General features: G+C 40.9%; 1 protein-coding gene across 1 annotated transcript in view; it reads right to left on the minus strand.

Moving 5' to 3' along the window:
* The window catches only part of CCDC198 (coiled-coil domain containing 198), a 248,154-nt gene that overhangs the window by 29,055 nt on the left and 197,738 nt on the right, over positions 1-21,361 (minus strand). Inside the window, exon 3 of the mRNA XM_086937976.1 lies at positions 8,071-8,145. Within this exon, the coding sequence (XP_086794102.1) occupies positions 8,071-8,145 (75 nt within the window). The remainder of the gene's footprint in view (positions 1-8,070; positions 8,146-21,361) is intronic.

Here is a 21,361-nt window from a genome sequence, read left to right on the forward strand (position 1 = left end):
AAGAAAGTTTTAAAAATAATTACTTTTGAAACTGAATATTTAATATTGAAATTTTTTATTTTTATATTTGATATTTTTTATTAAATTATTAAATAGTTTAAACAAACTAAAATAACTTACCTTTTTTAAATTTAATTTACATTTATTAAAAAATTGTATATAAGTAGTGGGAATAGTAAATCTGACCCCTTTAGTGCCCAGCACCTTCCACAGAATAGTTTAAATTGGAGTGGGAATAATACATTTGATCCCTTCAGTGTCCAACACCTTCTCCAAACTGGTTTAGATTGGGGAGGTAATGGTAAAGTTGACAATTTGTCGCTTTTAGTGTTCAACAACCTTTCCCAAAATGGTTTTGATTGAAGTGACAATAGTAAATCTGACCCCTTTAGTTTACAACACAATCCCCAAAATGATTTTTGTGAGAATAGTGAATGGGACTATTTTAGTGTCTAACACCTTACCCAAAATGAATTATGTCTGAGTGGGAGTCATAATTCCGACCCTTTAGTGTCCAATTACTTCCCCAAAATGGTGTAGATTGGAGCGGGAAAAATGAATACAACCTCCTTTGTGTCCATTACCTTTTCCAAAATGGGTTAGAGTAGAGTGGGAATAGTAAATGTGACCCCTTTAATGTCCAGCACCTTCCCCAGAACGGTTTAGATGGGAGTAGGAATAGTGAATGTGACTGTTTTAGTGTTCAAAACCTTCCTCAAATTGAGTGGGAGTAGTAAATCTGACTCCAACATTTTCCTCAAAATGGTTTAGATTTGAGTGCGGATCATAAATGTGACACTTTTGTGTCCAATTCCATCCCAAACAATGATTTACATTGGAGTGGAAAAAATAAATATGACCTCCTTTAGTATTCATCACATTTCCCAAAATGGATTAGATCGGAGTAGGAATAGTAAAACTGACCACTTTAATGTCCAACACCTTCTTCAAAGTGGATTAGATTTGACTGGGAATTGTAAATTCAACCCCTTTAATGTCTCAAATCTTTCCCAAAAGGATTTAGATTGGAGTGAGAATAGTAAATCTAATCCCTTTATTGTCCACCATCTTCTCCATCATGGTTTAGATTGGAGTGGGTATAGTAAATTTAACTCTTTGAATGTCATAAATCTGCCACAAAATGATTACATTGGAGTGGGAATAATAATTGTGACCACTTTGTGTCCAACACCTTCCCCAAAGGGGTTTAGATTGGAGTGGGAAAAGTAAATCCGAACCTTTAAATGTACACCTTACCCCAGCGACGGCCCGTGGAGGGAGTTACGGTGGGGCAGGAGGGCGGGGAGGGGGAGGGGCAGGGCGGAGGTTGCTAAAAACCGGCTTATGGATAATTGCAGGTAAGTAAACAATTTAATTAATAAAACGAATTTCGTAGTGCGCCTTGCATCGCAAAATGCAATGCAGTGCGAGCTACGAAATTTGTTTTATTAATTAAATTGTTTACTTACCTGCAATTATCCATATGCCGGTTTTTAGCAACCTCCACCCTGCCCCTCCCCCTCCCCGCCCTCCTGCCCCACCGTAACTCCCTCCACGGGCCGTCGCTGCCTTACCCAAACTGGTTTGTAGTTTGTAGTTGTGTATAGTGTTAGACTTTTTATTTAATGCACATTTAGCATTTTTGTTTTTGATATACATATTTTTTAAGAAAAAAAACAAATCTTCCATGTTAAAGTGGTACAATATTTTTATATACATGTTGGTATATTAGCTAATGTGTTGTATTTCATCACAGTTGTTAGCCATGTGTATTTTTAAACATTTACACAAATGGTACATAACATTTTTTTTCATACATACAGTTTTTATACATAATACATTGTATATTTGTCAGACTGCATTTTAGTATGCATTAATTAGTACTATGTTGCATGTAATATATGTTATAGTACTATTTAATTTATAGTTTACATATGCATTTGCATTTGTTCAGTACATTGGTTAAAACATTTTAAACATTGCTATACTTTTTTTAGATACATCCTTACACTTTTAAGTAATTTTTTGACATTTCTGTTTATTTCTTTAGGAAAATACTCTTCTTTTAACTTTCATTTAGCAGCCATTTGTTTTTACTGCTACCTAAATTTTATACTCTGTTAGTCTCATTTTGAGGTGGGTTTTGATTGTGTCATCACGGTTCTCTGTTGCTGTTAAACAGACAAAATAAGGACCTTTTAAAGTTTTCATTGACGGTTTTTGGGGTAGCGAGATTTGGGTATGTATAGTTGGTGTCGGTTAAGGTATTAGTGTTATTTGGTAAATTTGTTTAGTGGCAGTATGGATTTCATTATTATGTAGTGTAGTGTTGTAAGCGTAACTATACTCTGTTAACAGTACTATGCTATTGTATATATTGCCTTGTTTTCCACTATGTTTGTAGAGTTGTAATGTTATGTTTGTATTGTATTTGGGATGTATATATTTTTTTCAGGTTTGGAAGTAGGAGTGCAACAATTTCTAATGTTTTTTTTTAAAGGAAGGTATTTTCCTTTGATGTAAACCAACATTATTTCTTTAACTTCCTGGAGTGGTTTTCCCTTTGAAATTTTCTTTTCTTTTTAATGGGTTTCAATGAATGTGGATTACATTGGTGAATTTAATATGGAGATTTCATTTTGAGTTGTTTTGTGTTTCTTTTTCTTTATTTGTTTACTTTTTGGTGAATTAGATTTTTTAGAAGTGGAGGTGGTAAGAACATGAGCTATACTACTGAGAATAGAAGATTTTTATTTTTTTTGGGTAGTAAATGCTATAGTTTAATATCTATATGTATTTTGCTTTTACTGCGATTACAATGGTTTGTTTTATATATGTGTGTTTTAATAAGGAGGTTTTTTATCAGTATTTTAAATTAAGTATTAAAATGATTAATTTTTATTTATCTTTTTTTGTACTTCAATAATATATTTGTTACCATAGAGTGGTTTATAAAACAATTATTTAAATATTTACTTTAGATTTCTTGTGTAAATTTGTGTTGTATTTTAGTTGTGAGGATATTGGTAGGTGTTTTATAATAGTGATTTAACTATTACTTCTAGGTAGCCATCTCCTTTATTATTTAAAAAGAATCTGGCTTTTCATGTAGCATTTCATAAATGTTCCTGTTTTGTTTAGGTATTTTAGGTTTGCTTTGGTTCATTGATTGTTCTATCCATAGTTGTTGGTAGAGATGTTCTTTTTATGTTCAAATGAATTTTTATTAACATTTTCAACATCTGACATACAACTATCACTGGGCTCTAGTTTTCAGGGCAACCAAGTTAAACAGCGTAACATATGTGGTGTTATGGGAATGAGCCTCAACAACCTCCCCCTATTCCCGCACCCATGCAACCCATCCAAAACTCCCCCGTCTCCCAGTATCCATCATTTGCAGGCCCCTTTCCCAGTCAAATGAGGCACGATCCTCCACTGCTTCTGGATGGACGAGGTCATGCCAACTGAGAGTTGTGGGATGGGAGTATTGCAGTATAATAGCTTTCCAGTTTGGAGTCATCCAGAATATTCAATGCTCGAAGCCTCTTGGGGCATGAGAGTTCATTGTAGTCTGTACTAAAATAAGTTAGTAGTGGGCTCCATTGCTTGGCAAATGTCAGTTTTGCACCATGTGCTTGAGCCGCCGATTTCTCAATTTACAACATCCACCTCTGTTTCTCTAGCCATTTCTGTTCTGAAGCTGGGCTGTGGTGCCCCCACAAGCTTAAAATAGTCTGTTTCACCACCAGCAGCAAATGGAAGATTACGCGTCCCCTTGGGCCATATAGCAGAAAGACGCCCAGGGCTAGGTGGCCCGATAATATCAACTCTGGGCACAGGGCCTGTGGCGTCTTCTACTTGTGTTAAGACCATCACCCATAAGGGCCTCAGTTTGGGGCACAGCCACAGAATATGTTTCAACACTGAATCTTCTCTGCATCCCTTCCAGCACAGAGGGATTTCCTCCTACACATTTATAAAAACATAAGAAGTTACAGGATGTGCACAATTACTACTGGGGCTTTTCTTTTTAGATGTGAAAAAGTCACCTCCTTAGGGCACCCATCACAAATCTCCATAGATGCCACGGTCTGCACGTATCCGAATCAATTATGGTGGTGTGCATAATGAAATAGTTATTTGCAACAAGGGCTACCTAATAATTTGAAAGATACAACCTCCAGTTTGTGCCTAGGATATAGGTCCAGTGGTAAAGTGTGCAGAGATTCCAGCTACACGATCAGACATTTTGGAATACCTTTTCTGATGCCGTCATGAGACAAAAAAGTCCCCACTTTATTATTCCATTGTGCTTCACTCACCTGCAGACTTCATACTTCTCTCCGTAATCTAGCTGACCACAATCCACAATGGTGAATTCCTTAAGCATGAGAAATATTTGATTTCTGCATGGTTCAGACAGACAAAAACACAAGATCCAATATAGCAAAAAGAGAAATAGAGGTCAGATGGTAACCTCACTCCATGTGACGACGGACACTTTTTCCAGTTTGGGCTTTTATGGTACAACTTAATGCCTCCATAGAGTTGTGGTCTTAGAATTCTTCAGTTGACATAACTTGATAGCAACGATTTGTAGTTTAAAAGTGCAAGATCAGAAACTGTGTCTGTGAGATGGTCACCCCTCTGCTAGTTGGTAAGCATAAAGAGGGGGAGAGTAAAAATAGAAGAATACATGGACAAGATATATTTTATATGGCAGGGAAGACCTTAGAAAATGTTTCCCCGTATTGGAGTAAAATATCAATATCACTAAATTGGAATACGGACACCTCTCGAGTAGTGAAAAAGGAGGGCAGCACAAGACACATCAAGGCAAGCCAAACCTTATGGCAGTAGAGCTCTCAAACACATTCCTGAAATACCTAGAACAAAAGCTGAAAGCACACTCCTTTATGGGGCAGACCTATGAGGACTCCATCATTTGTGCTATCTTTTAGCCAGAGTCCCAAGAAATGTCTAGATGACAGCTGTACAAATGTCCCAGAGTGTCAGATTGGTAACGTGGACACTCGGGCAATGCCCTAGGCGCCGGTGTCTGAGCTCCAGCTGTGGGCTGCTTTTTCAGCAGTCTAGGGGGCCAATTTGAACAGCTCTGCGCTGTTCGATGCCGCCATCGGCCCAATGGGTGCCTGAGTGACCTTTCTGGAGGCAGATGGGTGTCCATTACCTCCCTTTTATCCACGCCAGAGGTGTCACTCCCTTTCTCTCACTGGGCCGGCCCATTAATATATGCATATTGAGCAAGGGCAGGGGGCCTGAGCAAATGTGACTTTACTTGTTTCAGGCGTGTTTCACCAGTGTAAAGTATTCTGTGCCATTTTTTTTAACGCCCTGCTTCCCCCCTCCCCCCCTTCTTTTTTATGAAATTTCACCAAAGCAGTGTTTTACGGAAAGGTAATATGCAAATGTGTGCCACTTTCTTTTTTGCGTGCCCGGAACGATTTTTAACCCTCATCCAACCCTGGTCCCAGACTGCCCAAAATGTTCTGATAGACAATATCTGTGGCACTGGAGCCCCTGATCTGACCAGCATGATGATAGCAATGAGCTACACAGACAAAAAGAGAGCTGCCCAGCAAGCAGTCTAGGGTATGAATGAAGGACAGATCTTGTCATGGACGGCACTCCTCTCGATCATAAGGAAAGGATCCTGAATGAGTGATTCGATTGGTCAATTCACAATGTCCCATTTGTGAGCTCGGCTAATGAACAAAGCCTGCCACAAACTAAGAAGTTACTAAAACAAAGTTACAGAGTCATGAAGGAAAATACACAGGAGATAAACTTGATAAACTAAAAAATATATACTGGAGAAATATATTTAACCCATCAAACCACGTGCAACTTCACATGACTTAACTTGCAAACCCGGAGGACAGGAGACTTTTCTATGCTGCAAAGTTCAAAATAATCGAGGAGAGAGACGGAAAATGTTGCTGAAATCAAGTAGAAACAAAGATATGTGACTGAAACAGTGAGCAAGTTGAAACCCGCAACTGTGTCTTCCCATTTTGCAAAGGGTACAGCTTCTGAAGAAAAAATGATCCTGCAGAAAATATGCAAGGACTGAGCTCTACAGAATCAACAGAGTTTCTCTTAGGATGTGTAGAGATGCCTCTGATAATGTAGGATAATACTTCAAATTGATGATGTAGAAGAGAATATGAAGAATGTCTGCCATCGAGAAGTTAGCCCTGTAATATTAATATACGCAACCTGAATCTAGAGCTATCGAACACCTAGGAATGACGCAAGGATTCTTTTCCTTGGAATCCAAGATCAGAATACATGGCTTTTCATGGAAGCACCAAAAATTCCCATGATCTAAATAATTTCAGAAAATGAACATGCTCCTACTCTGCTCACATTTGCTCATGCTAACCCGCCTGCACTTTCTGCCCTGGCCCTTTTTGGGCTTAATCCTAAAATAAGAAGTAAAAGGCAAAGGATAGCATCAAGAGATCATCCAGACAAAGTCACCAGAAGTGTCTCTGTAGCAAATAAGGTGAAAATCAAAAGGTGGAAGTCTGTAGAAAGGAAGCCACAAACTTCAGCAGATGACATTCAGGGACCTGAATGTAATGTTCTCAGTATCTACTCAAAGGTTTTGGTATCTATCCCAGACAGGATCCCCGTGTTCACTTTAAACTAACCTGCTAATACCTCTTCATCACACTTGTCTTCTCAATTCAATTCAATTCCGGAAGCTTTTTTCGAATTGTAAAAACGAATTCATAAAAGTGTACAAATAAAATTCAGATTTAAAATAAACAGTTTCGATGCTGGTTCAGTGACTACATTTACAATACATACTTAAAAAGAAGGTAAAAAATGTGTTAAAAACATTAAAATCGAAGAATTTCATGATATAGTACAGCGGCCTAGTGGGAAAATTCATTTTGAGTTTTAAACATTCTGCATATTCAGCAAAAACAGGTACAAATTTAGATTTACATCGTGTTTCTATGCCTCACAGTAGCTCTCAGAAAAGAAGATACGATTCCAATTTCTCCTCTTCGACAACCTAGACAATCTATTTTAATCTACCTTGATGTAACCTGTTTTTAATCTTTTTTAATTAAAAGTTTAATTAGACCGAATGCAGTTAAATAAATTGAAATCAACTGAGATTTCATACATGTTTCAGAGGTGCAAAGTTAGTCTGAGAGTAGGGGCATACCAAGAAGGAAGAGAACAAGGGACGCAAACAAAGAAGGAAAAGTGAAAGGAAGCAATCAACGGGTTGAGAAAAATGGGTAGAAGAAAGGAAGAATGGGGAAGAAAGAAGGATTGGATACAACGGCAGGGCTCAAACAATAAATGGGAGGAAGGCAAAGGGTGGCTCAGGACAATATTAAGCACATGGAGTAACAAAGGGAAAAAGAGGGGTAGACAAAAGTGGGAGGAGGTTCGGGAGAAGAAGGAAGGGAAAGAAAAGGTGTAAGTTTAGATGGCAAGAAAAAGTGGTGAGAAATGCAAGAATTAATAAAGAAAAACAGGATTCAATTTGTCTCATACAAAATACTTTAAAAATCAGCAAAAAACATTCATGCATTTTAAAAAGTACCATGGGCAATAAAACAATTCTGGCTTTTTCAATTTATTTTGGCGTCGGAATGTGTAAATACTGATAAAAAGCTGAATTTCACAGAATGGGAAAACACTGAAAAAACACTCATGAGATTCACCCAAAAAAATGAACACTGAGAACAGCAGGTGTGTGTTTTTCACTCAGAAAATGTGATATCTGCCCCTTCGAACACAGACATTACCATGGTCTTCTATGCCTTGATGAAAAAAAGTGGTTACTAGTCACCGAACGTAGCCCGAAGATTGTCATATTATAACATGTTGGGATTTGCTGTATGGCTGCACAATATTGTATAATGGGAACCAAACATTTGCAAGAATTTCGTACTGGTGCTCTGGTCCTTGTTGCGGGGATGCATATATACAGTGAAACATTTGCACGCCCAAATGTTCTAGCGCCCCGTGTTCCTAGTGAACTATGCTTGTAATCGGTGCTGTTTTGAAATTGCTTACCTTTGCTGTCTGGTCAGCTTTGTTTAATAGTTTTTCAGAAGCCAATATTGTTGGCAGGTCAACAGGTTCAAGTCTCTGAAAATAAAACTTACAATTTTTAAGTGAAAAACAGATTGCAACACATAAAACTCAGGTGCATGCTCAGATTCTATGTATATTTTTCGTATACTTCATTCCTGTGCTAATGCAGGAAAATACTAGCTGTGCATTTTGTTTTATCTTTGTTTAGATGCAAATTTTCGTGTTGCAGAAATATCTTATTGTGATACATCCAACAAAACACTCTCCATAATTGCTGCCAATACTCAGAAGACATTGACACACTCATGTCCTACAAATAACTTAGGTAACCACCCTGAGGTGTGCTTGAAACACCATCTCCAGTCCTGTGCACCACGTAAGCCATTTGTAACCACATCACACGGTGCTAATTCATGTTCAGCCAATGTATTGCCGAAGTAACCCCTTTGACTTATGGCCTACTTTTGACTTTGGCTGTCTGGGGACTGCCGTTGTCATTTGGCGGTCCGACCGCCCACAACCCTGGCATTCCGACCGCTGGATTACAAATCGGGCAGGCAGACCACTGCAAAACCACTGCAAGTCTGCCGGCACTGACAAGATCCCTAGTCCCGCTGCACGGGCGCTGTGGACAGTGGCAGTCCACAACGCCGTGAGTGCGTTCCCACTGAACTTTTCATAGTGGGGACACTGCCATGAAAAGGTTGGTGGAAAGGCCAGTAAAGTGCCACAGAAAAGGGCCCCAGGGTAAACAAGCCCATGTGGCCGGATCCCATATGCCACCCATGTCAGTGCGCGCACTGTTTGCCATGCACAAATGACAACCTTAAATCGGGATCTCCCCTAGACCCCTGTCTTCTTAAAGTCCTGAAAAATTGTAGAGAGGTCCTTCTTTCCCCCTATCTTCAGGTGATGAACTTGGCAACTCGAATGGCGTCTTCCCCGCAGCCTGGAAGTTGGCCATTGTTAAATCTTTACTAAAGTAAGCCACCTTGGATCCTGTGACTCTAAAAAATTTCCGTCCCATATCCCTCCTCCCTGCCCCTGCAAAAATGCTTGAGGCCCATCTGAATCACCACCTCAATGCCTTTCTGGATACAGCTGGCCTGCGAGATCCCTCTCAGCATGGCTTCAGGAAGGCTCACAGCACCGAGTCGGCCTTGACAGTGGTAGTCAACAACATCCGCGCTAAGGTCGACAGAGGTCAATCTACCATTCTGATCCTGCTCGACCTTACAGCCGCGTTTGACACCCTGCCCCCCCCATCTTGGCCATGCGACTTGGTGAGATGGGAGTGGAAGGATCAGCTTTGGGTCTCCTGACATCTTTCCTTAACCACCGTGCCCAAAAGGTCAAATTGGGTGACTTCCTTTCTCCGGCCAAGTCTTTGCATTGTGGGGTCCCGCAGGGCTCTTCATTGAGCCCCACACTTTTCAACATATATGTGGCCCCACTTGCAAGACTGGTTAGATCTTATGGCCTGGAAGTCCTGTCGAACGCCGACGACACTCAGATAATGGTCTCCTTATCCCATTCTGTGGAGTCCTCGGCCTTGAATTTTAAGAACTGCATGGAAGCCATGGCAGGCTGGATGACCTCGAATTTCCTCAAACTCAACGGGGAAAAAACTGAGGTCCTTGTCTTTGGGGGCAAACCGGATCTCTGGTCAGAGCTGTGATGGCCTCCTGCTCTTGGCACCTGCCCCAAACCTTCCCTCTTTGCTCGAAATTTGGGGATAACCATTGATACTACTCTTGCTTTTGACAAGCAAGCAGGCAGGACCGTCTCCACATGCTGTGGGGTGTTAAGGATCCTCAGGAAACTCGCCCATTACCTCTCCCCAGATGCTCGGAAACAGATCTCAGTGGCCCTCATTTCCCCTCGCCTGGACTACTGTAATGTCCTCTACCTTGGTATAAGCAAAAAATTGATTCATCGTCTCCAAATCGTCCAAAATGCTGCAGCCAGGTTTGTCGTGGATGCCCCCAGACGGGCTTCCCTCTCGGGGATTAGAAAAGATCTCCACTGGCTGCCAGTGCAGGCAAGGATCAATTTCAAGGTTCTTGTACTCACTTACCGTGCCCTTCACGGTCTGGGTGCTGAGGACATTGGATCCCTTGTATCCCTCTACACTCCCGGCAGGGACCTGCGGTCAGCTCATAAAAATCTTCTGATTACACCTCGACTGCCAAGGCAAGATGGGGAGGGAGAGCTTTTTTCTCCCTTGCCCCCAAACTGTGGAACACGCTTCCCACTAATCTTAAGGGACAGCCGTCTCTTGTTCTTTTTCAGAAAAATCTTAAGACTTGGCTCTTCTCAGAATCCTACCTGTAAGCTGCTCTCTTTTGGGTTGCTTTTTTGATCTTTCAGCTTGTTTCCACCATCTGCGCCTTGATGCCCCCGGGTTAAGTAGCGCTATACAAATGTACCTTCATTCATTCATTCATTCATTCATTCATTCATGCATGCCCACAGCGCATCCAACTTGCTGGCATAGCAGCAGTTTAGCTGGGATTTCCTTCAGGCTCAGTCCTATACCCAAAGCATGCCGCCGCTTTGGCTGCACCAGCCCAACACTGCCAGCCCTGAGGTAATGAAATGTGCCGGTCGGGATGCCACCAGCCTCATATGCCTTTTAGAGATACGTGAACAGTGTACAACCTGCATATGTTCTTTAGTGATACTTGAACTCTGTACTACCTTCACGTGCTGTTTAGTGATACTTGAACTGTCTACAGCTGTATGTGCTGTTTAGTGATACTTCAACTGTGAATAACTTGCATGTGTTGTTTAGTGATACTTGAACTAGCTATTAACTGCAAGTGCTGTTTAGTGATGCTTGAACCGTGTACAATCTCCATGTGCTTTTTAGTGATACTTGAACTCTGTAAAGCTTGCATGTGCTGTTTAGTAATACCTCAACTAAGTACAATCTGTTTGCACGGTGTAGGGATACGTGAATTGTGTACAATCAGCATGCACGGTTTGGTTATACTTGAACCGTTTAGTGATGCTTAAACTCTGTACAACTAGCATTTTCTGTTTAGAGATACATGAACTGTGTACAATCTGCATGTGCTATATAGTGATATTCGAACTGTTTACAACCTGCATGTCCTGTTTAGTGCTACTTGAACTCTTTACACCCTGCATGTGTTGTTTAGTGATACTTGAACTAGCTATTAACTGCAAGTGCTGTTTAGTGATGCTTGAACCGTGTACAATCTCCATGTGCTTTTTAGTGATACTTGAACTCTGTAAAGCTTGCATGTGCTGTTTAGTAATACCTCAACTAAGTACAATCTGCTTGCACGGTGTAGGGATACGTGAATTGTGTACAATCAGCATGCACGGTTTGGTTATACTTGAACCGTTTAGTGATGCTTAAACTCTGTACAACCAGCATGTTCTGTTTAGAGATACATGAACTGTGTACAATCTGCATGTGCTATATAGTGATATTCGAACTGTTTACAACCTGCATGTCATGTTTAGTGCTACTTCAACTCTTTACACCCTGCATGTGTTGTTTAGTGATACTTGAACTAGCTATTAACTGCAAGTGCTGTTTAGTGATGCTTGAACCGTGTACAATCTCCATGTGCTTTTTAGTGATACTTGAACTCTGTAAAGCTTGCATGTGCTGTTTAGTAATACCTCAACTAAGTACAATCTGCTTGCACGGTGTAGGGATACGTGAATTGTGTACAATCAGCATGCACGGTTTGGTTATACTTGAACCGTTTAGTGATGCTTAAACTCTGTACAACCAGCATGTTCTGTTTAGAGATACATGAACTGTGTACAATCTGCATGTGCTATATAGTGATATTCGAACTGTTTACAACCTGCATGTCCTGTTTAGTGCTACTTGAACTCTTTACACCCTGCATGTGTTGTTTAGTGATACTTGAACTAGCTATTAACTGCAAGTGTTGTTTAGTGATGCTTGAACCGTGTACAATCTCCATGTGCTTTTTAGTGATACTTGAACTCTGTAAAGCTTGCATGTGCTGTTTAGTAATACCTCAACTAAGTACAATCTGCTTGCATGGTGTAGGGATACGTGAATTGTGTACAAGCAGCATGCACGGTTTGGTTATACTTGAACCGTTTAGTGATGCTTAAACTCTGTACAACCAGCATGTTCTGTTTAGAGATACATGAACTGTGTACAATCTGCATGTGCTATATAGTGATATTCGAACTGTTTACAACCTGCATGTCCTGTTTAGTGCTACTTGAACTCTTTACACCCTGCATGTGTTGTTTAGTGATACTTGAACTAGCTATTAACTGCAAGTGCTGTTTAGTGATGCTTGAACCGTGTACAATCTCCATGTGCTTTTTAGTGATACTTGAACTCTGTAAAGCTTGCATGTGCTGTTTAGTAATACCTCAACTAAGTACAATCTGCTTGCACGGTGTAGGGATACGTGAATTGTGTACAATCAGCATGCACGGTTTGGTTATACTTGAACCGTTTAGTGATGCTTAAACTCTGTACAACCAGCATGTTCTGTTTAGAGATACATGAACTGTGTACAATCTGCATGTGCTATATAGTGATATTCGAACTGTTTACAACCTGCATGTCCTGTTTAGTGCTACTTGAACTCTTTACACCCTGCATGTGTTGTTTAGTGATACTTGAACTAGCTATCAACTGCAAGTGCTGTTTAGTGATGCTTGAACCGTGTACAATCTCCATGTGCTTTTTAGTGATACTTGAACTCTGTAAAGCTTGCATGTGCTGTTTAGTAATACCTCAACTAAGTACAATCTGCTTGCATGGTGTAGGGATACGTGAATTGTGTACAATCAGCATGCACGGTTTGGTTATACTTGAACCGTTTAGTGATGCTTAAACTCTGTACAACCAGCATGTTCTGTTTAGAGATACATGAACTGTGTACAATCTGCATGTGCTATATAGTGATATTCGAACTGTTTACAACCTGCATGTCCTGTTTAGTGCTACTTGAACTCTTTACACCCTGCATGTGTTGTTTAGTGATACTTGAACTAGCTATTAACTGCAAGTGCTGTTTAGTGATGCTTGAACCGTGTACAATCTCCATGTGCTTTTTAGTGATACTTGAACTCTGTAAAGCTTGCATGTGCTGTTTAGTAATACCTCAACTAAGTACAATCTGCTTGCACGGTGTAGGGATACGTGAATTGTGTACAATCAGCATGCACGGTTTGGTTATACTTGAACCGTTTAGTGATGCTTAAACTCTGTACAACCAGCATGTTCTGTTTAGAGATACATGAACTGTGTACAATCTGCATGTGCTATATAGTGATATTCGAACTGTTTACAACCTGCATGTCCTGTTTAGTGCTACTTGAACTCTTTACACCCTGCATGTGTTGTTTAGTGATACTTGAACTAGCTATTAACTGCAAGTGTTGTTTAGTGATGCTTGAACCGTGTACAATCTCCATGTGCTTTTTAGTGATACTTGAACTCTGTAAAGCTTGCATGTGCTGTTTAGTAATACCTCAACTAAGTACAATCTGCTTTCACGGTGTAGGGATACGTGAATTGTGTACAATCAGCATGCACGGTTTGGTTATACTTGAACCGTTTAGTGATGCTTAAACTCTGTACAACCAGCATGTTCTGTTTAGAGATACATGAACTGTGTACAATCTGCATGTGCTATATAGTGATATTCAAACTGTTTACAACCTGCATGTCCTGTTTAGTGCTACTTGAACTCTTTACACCCTGCATGTGTTGTTTAGTGATACTTGAACTAGCTATTAACTGCAAGTGCTGTTTAGTGATGCTTGAACCGTGTACAATCTCCATGTGCTTTTTAGTGATACTTGAACTCTGTAAAGCTTGCATGTGCTGTTTAGTAATACCTCAACTAAGTACAATCTGCTTGCACGGTGTAGGGATACGTGAATTGTGTACAATCAGCATGCACGGTTTGGTTATACTTGAACCGTTTAGTGATGCTTAAACTCTGTACAACCAGCATGTTCTGTTTAGAGATACATGAACTGTGTACAATCTGCATGTGCTATATAGTGATATTCGAACTGTTTACAACCTGCATGTCCTGTTTAGTGCTACTTGAACTCTTTACACCCTGCATGTGTTGTTTAGTGATACTTGAACTAGCTATTAACTGCAAGTGCTGTTTAGTGATGCTTGAACCGTGTACAATCTCCATGTGCTTTTTAGTGATACTTGAACTCTGTAAAGCTTGCATGTGCTGTTTAGTAATACCTCAACTAAGTACAATCTGCTTGCACGGTGTAGGGATACGTGAATTGTGTACAATCAGCATGCACGGTTTGGTTATACTTGAACCATTTAGTGATGCTTAAACTCTGTACAACCAGCATGTTCTGTTTAGAGATACATGAACTGTGTACAATCTGCATGTGCTATATAGTGATATTCGAACTGTTTACAACCTGCATGTCCTGTTTAGTGCTACTTGAACTCTTTACACCCTGCATGTGTTGTTTAGTGATACTTGAACTAGCTATTAACTGCAAGTGCTGTTTAGTGATGCTTGAACCGTGTACAATCTCCATGTGCTTTTTAGTGATACTTGAACTCTGTAAAGCTTGCATGTGCTGTTTAGTAATACCTCAACTAAGTACAATCTGCTTGCACGGTGTAGGGATACGTGAATTGTGTACAATCAGCATGCACGGTTTGGTTATACTTGAACCGTTTAGTGATGCTTAAACTCTGTAAAACCAGCATGTTCTGTTTAGAGATACATGAACTGTGTACAATCTGCATGTGCTATATAGTGATATTCGAACTGTTTACAACCTGCATGTCCTGTTTAGTGCTACTTGAACTCTTTACACCCTGCATGTGTTGTTTAGTGATACTTGAACTAGCTATTAACTGCAAGTGCTGTTTAGTGATGCTTGAACCGTGTACAATCTCCATGTGCTTTTTAGTGATACTTGAACTCTGTAAAGCTTGCATGTGCTGTTTAGTAATACCTCAACTAAGTACAATCTGCTTGCACGGTGTAGGGATACGTGAATTGTGTACAATCAGCATGCACGGTTTGGTTATACTTGAACCGTTTAGTGATGCTTAAACTCTGTACAACCAGCATGTTCTGTTTAGAGATACATGAACTGTGTACAATCTGCATGTGCTATATAGTGATATTCGAACTGTTTACAACCTGCATGTCCTGTTTAGTGCTACTTGAACTCTTTACACCCTGCATGTGTTGTTTAGTGATACTTGAACTCTTTACACCATGCATGTGTTGTTTAGTGATACTTGAACAGTGTACAATCTGCATGCACGGTTTGGTTATACTTGAACAGTTTAGTGATGCTTAAACTCTGTACAACCAGCATGTTCTGTTTAGAGATACATGAACTGTGTACAATCTACATGTGCTATATAGTGATATTTGGACTGTTTACAACCTGCATGTCCTGTTTAGTGCTAACTGAACTCTTTACAACCTGCATGTGTTGTTTAGTGCTACTTGAACTCTGTACGCATGTGTTGTTTAGTGATACTTGAACAGTGTCCAATCTGCATGCACGGTTTGGTTATACTTGAACAGTTTAGTGATACTTGATTCTGTACAACCTGCATGGGCTGTTTGGAGATACGTGAACTGTGTGCAACCTGCAGGTGCTGTTTAGTGATATTTGAAATGTACAACCTGCATGTGCTGTTTAGTGATACTTGAACAGTGTCCAATCTGCATGCACGGTTTGGTTATACTTGAACCGTTTAGTGATACTTGATTTCTGCACAACCTGCATGGGCTGATTAGAGATATGTGATTTGTGTATAACCTGCTTGGGCTGTTTAGAAATACGTAAACTGTGTGCAACCTGCAGGTGCTGTTTAGTGATATTTGAACTGTACAACCTGCAGGTGCTGTTTAGTGATATTGGAACTGTAAAACCTGCATGTGCTGTTTAGTTGTACTTGAACTCTGCACACCCTGCATGCACTGTTTAGTGATACTTGAACTGTGTACAATCTCCATGCACGGTTTAGTTATGCTTGAACTATGTACAACCTGCATGTGCTGTTTAGAGATTCTTAAACTGTGTGGATCAAGAATGCACTCAAAGATGTCAGAAATGGCCCGGCCACAAAGCTATACAATTACACAAGCACGCAATAATCCCCCCAGAATGACTCGTTCTAACATTTCAGGAGCAGTGTTATTGTTGACAATGCACTCCACGCTGATGCCTGGCTTCCTCGGCCATTGACAGCGTAATTGAAACAACATTTGTAAGTAATACATGTTATTAGCACTCAGAGATGGTAAACTTCATGCAATGCGCTGCCACTCTGTGACATAAAACTAGACAATACTATGATGTCAACATCGGCAAACCACAATCACAGAAAGCCACAAATGTCTCAGTGTCACCAGGCACTTTAATATAAAGGCAAACAATGAGAGAGGTATTTGCTAAACCTCGCAGCACCTCACCTTGTCCCTCTTTCGTCAAATGACACCCACATGGCTCATTCTACACCCATTGCAGAAACCTGATGTTCCTATTTGGCAATTGGGTTAATAACAATGTTCTCAAACTGAGATGCTGATGTGGTTATTGTATTTGTTATGCGAATCAGGTGATTGTATAGTCACAGTTGGCTGTGACTAATCAGCATCATTTTAGTTTCGGTTTGCAGGACTGGGAGGAATGCTCTAATTCCATGTATACCCCAAAAATATGTTTATTAGGGATTATACAATCACCTATATGATGAGGCCTAACGGCCAGTGCTGCCACTTTGTCACTAGGGAACTCAGTTCAAGTGCCGACCTCAGCTCAACACCTTGTGATTCTGGGCAAATTCCTCAATCTCCGAGTGATAAAAAAACCGTAATGTAACCTGGAGCTCAACAATCCTTGGACCAAGTTTGTGATGTTTAAAACTACAAAAGAGAAATACTAAGTGGCTGATAACGATGCTGTCGGAAAAGGCTCCGGCCTTTGGTCGCAACCTTTCCGACAGCATTGTAATATGCCAGTCCGACTCCTTTCCACCTGCCTCATTACAATAGAGGCAGTCGGAAAGGTATCCGACCAATCATTCCGTCTGGCCTCTGATGAGCTCGGAGAGCCCATCCACCAGTCAGAATGCTGTCATTAACCTCAAGGGCGGCTCTATCTGCCGAAGAGTTTACTATGTCGGATTTCAACAGCCTTTCTTTGCTGGCCTTTCCGACACAGAAAGACCGGCGGAACTCGACTTTGGGGGCCTCGATGGTTGCACGGCCTCCAGTTGGAAGCCGATCAGCACCTATGGTGCTCCCCTGTTGATCCCTGCACCCCTTGGCAGGCAACTTGAGGTGCCTGACACAGGGTGCAGGGATGAGCTTCGCCTCCTATTTTACAATTGGAGCATGTATTCTGGCCAGAAAACATGCCCCCATTGTAAAGTATAGGCATGTGATCAAACAGTGTTCAGTTGCATCCTAATCAGTCGTTCGGGACAGCTGACCGGGTGTCGGTCGGTCCCATGACCGAGACGATGTCGGGCAGAGGAAACTCCACCTGCTCATAATAGGGCCCTTAATTTTAGCTCCTTTAAGTATAGTAATGTTGGGCAGTGCTTTAAATGGCCCTGTACTGACCTCTGCCGATTACCAGCATTTGCTTATTTTCTCCCCTTCAGTACCGGTACTTCTTCTTGGACAAAGAGTACTGGTACTCATAGAGGCCTAGCTTTGAGCAGGTGGCGCTGCTCTTATCAACGGACACCTCGGCAGCTCTTTCAGCACACCCTGTACAGGTGTTCAAGCATGCCTTTCAATCACGATGGAAGGGTAAAGTAGTACAAGAGAGCATGTAGAGCAGAACTTGTCTCCAGGACATGCCGATCTTCTGTGATAGCATGAGATATTATGGCAGTAGATGATGATTTTGGGAGTGGGAACTAGGTTGGAGTCGTGGCGTCTTCTGTGCAAATCAGCTTATCACCCTGTGATTAAAAAACACAGGAATGGGAGTTTATGTAATGCGGATGGTGCTCATGTAAAGTGCTTCAGTACCATCAGCGTTATTTAAAACAAAAAAATAAAACATTATGAGGTGTGTGACTGATGGATGTTTCCTTAGACCTTACACAGTGAGGTAGAGAGGTGGCTGTAAAATCCGAATGCGTGGGGAAATAGGACACATTGTTCTAGGCAGTACAGCTTTTTAGCATGCAAATTTTTTTAAGTGACTGGAAATTGTCGCCCATCAGAAATTTGCAGTTATACCTGTTTGCTTAAAAGTAAATCTCTGACCTTTCCTACAATTTTTTTATTAACCTCCAAGAAAAGACATAAAAAGGAAAACAAACTTAAAAAAAAACATTTTACTGATTGGTCTAGTGCATTTAAAACAAACTGGCAACTTCTTGTTTCACATGGAAAACCAGCCTTAAACTAAATGAGACATGAAAGTCTATGGAATATGTGACACTTTCAAAAGAGTTCTGGATTGTAATTGGGAATGCTTTGCACTCTGGGATTTATAGTTCCTTTTCTCATTATAAATATGGGATTTAAAAAATGCCAGCATACACAACACAGAAAGAAACATCAGGGACAGGATGAATATGTCACATAGCTTGACCCCCTGGGAGCTACCAAGTCCCTGTTCTCATATTTTACGGAAGTCCTCATACATCATGCATGTAATCAAATGTCAGCAATATCCATTGTTTTTGCTTTTTTTAATAATTAATAGGAAATTCTTTCAGGACACTGCTTCTGGCGTAGTAGGTTCCATGCAATCACTTAGGCTGTTGGTGAATCCTTCTATTTTCTGGCATCTTTTGATATTAGAGAGCAAGGTCTATGCACCACCTTGGGGTGCATGAGCCTGGCAGAGTAGTACAAGAGTGTAATGAGAAGATAAAGCCAGAGAAGAAGAAAAAGTATTTGGAAGAGATATGATGACAGCGTGACAAGAAAGTAGACCAAAGTCAAGAAGCTGCATATGCCAGAATTGACATTTCAGTTATAATCTTTTAAAACTGCTCCATCTGTAGGTTAGTATAGAGGTGTAATATAAGACTCCTGTGTATCTTTCAATACTAGAATCTCAGTGTCAGGGATATTGATGTTTAGAGAAAGTCACAGTAAAGCTGCTTTATGTGAATTCACAGGAAAATACAATGACAGATCGGAAATTGTTGATGTCAGTTTCTTTAAGAAAATGTCAGTGTTTTGAACAAATTATACAGCATGTTTACCTTTGTGGAGACAAATGTACTTTGAAAATGAGCACTCATGAGGTAAATATGAGTTTTAGTAACTGTGAAAGGGCAAGGTTTGATAGCAAAAAGTATGTGGAAGAACAAAGATCAAAAAATAAACGTATACTTTTCTCTTCACTCTGTGCCGAAGAATTTGACAATCCGACAAATGTAATATCTCTGTTCTGGCACACTTATTTGGTCACAACAAAATGCATTTCAAAATATCCCCTGTTACAGAGATCCTTGTACACCCAGCATGTTCCGGCTACAATACCTCTCCACGACGCAGGACCAGAATATCTGAACCACCGCCTCGCATTCCACACACCCGCCAGACAACTCAGCTCCGCCCAACTCACTTGGCCTCCGTCCCATGGATCCACAAGACCAGATCCAGAGGGGGATCCTTCTCCTACCTCACTGCCAAGACCTGGAACACCCTGCCCCTCCACTTCAGGCTATCTGTGTCATTGACCCAATTCAGGAAGGCCCTAAGACCTGACTCTTGGACTGAACCTCCACACCCAGACGGATCAGCAGTCCCCCCCTCCACCTCCCACCCCTCACGGGTGAGTAGCCACGTTATACAAACCCCTGATTGATTGATGTCACTTTAATTAAAAACTAGATCTTTGTGCATTCTAGTTAAAGGTTCGATTCATCATAAAATTGCATAGAGGGTGTATGTGCCCACTGTAAAGCACAGCATGCAACATACAGATCACAGTTTTGTTTTTTTGTAGATAGCTCAGTTGGTTACTCCTTTCATTGCAGAGACCCTTGTCACAAGTTAAAATCCTTGTCATAAAGCATAGTGAATTATGGCCCCACATCAAGAAGCTGCATGCAAACCACAAGACAAAAGTTTAGAGCCTTACCATTTTTCCCTCAATCTTTTGTTATTCTAAGATTTCTAAAAAGAGCTACCTTGGGTACTAACAAACTTATATTAGGAAGTGCTACGTTAATGGATATAACTGTAATAACTCATATACGGATACATCCAACATTCTTACAATCATGCAGATTTCTTGTATGCAAAGCTTGGAAAGGTCAAAAACCTAGCCCCGTCCCTGATCCCACCCTTATCACTGCCCCTTGCCCCACCCTTATATCCTCCCCACCCACTATCCTCCACGCATTTTGGTGAGTACCTGCACATATTTTCTCCATTTAAAACACTGAGGTTGGGTGATTTGTAAGTCATTAGCTGTACAATGAAATTACGTTAACATTCCATTAATGTACTTTTTTAAAGCATTTTAATCATTTTAAATAATTGTACAGTTTATTTGAATTTGAAAAAAATGCTCTTCACCTCTACTGCATGTGACAGCACTGCAAAAGGAGCACACACTTGCTACCTATTTCCTCAGACAATGAGTTGCTAGGAACTTGCAGTGTAGAAGCAGGGGCCCAGCAGTCATCCACAACACTAGAATACAGTCTTCATACAGTGCCATTCCACTGGCGCCTGGATTTAGGGCCTGATTACAATCTTTTGCGGATGGGATACTCTGTCACAAACGAGATGGCTATCCTGTCCCCATATTACAAGTTCCATAGGTTGTAATTGTAGTGAACTGAGTCAGGGGAATTGGGACCCTGCACTCGACCCAGGGGAGAAGACAGAGACCAGACACCACTTCCGGTCACGGAGTGGGGCGGGAATTGTTGGACTCGAGGGCAGAAGGCACGGATATAATAACAAGAGGGCTACATCGACGGACTGTCAGTCTAGCCCATGAGTCACACAGAGGCATGGCGAAAGACACCATACTGAGCTGCCACATCTGACAAACAACAGGACCACTAGCAAAGCCGGAGCCATTACAAATGTCAGAACTTCCAAAGGCAGTATGGACATCGTTAGCAGCAGACTTCTATGGGCTGCTAGACATGGGAAACTACCTGCTCGTGATCATTGAGGAATACTCAAGATTTCCCATAGTACACTACACCTCCTCGACATCAGCATCTGCGACATTACCAATATTGGATGACATATTTGCAGCCTGTGGATCACCAAAG

The sequence above is a fragment of the Lissotriton vulgaris genome, chromosome 9, assembly GCF_964263255.1.
Source record: "Lissotriton vulgaris chromosome 9, aLisVul1.2, whole genome shotgun sequence".
NCBI classification, from domain to species: domain Eukaryota; kingdom Metazoa; phylum Chordata; class Amphibia; order Caudata; family Salamandridae; genus Lissotriton; species Lissotriton vulgaris.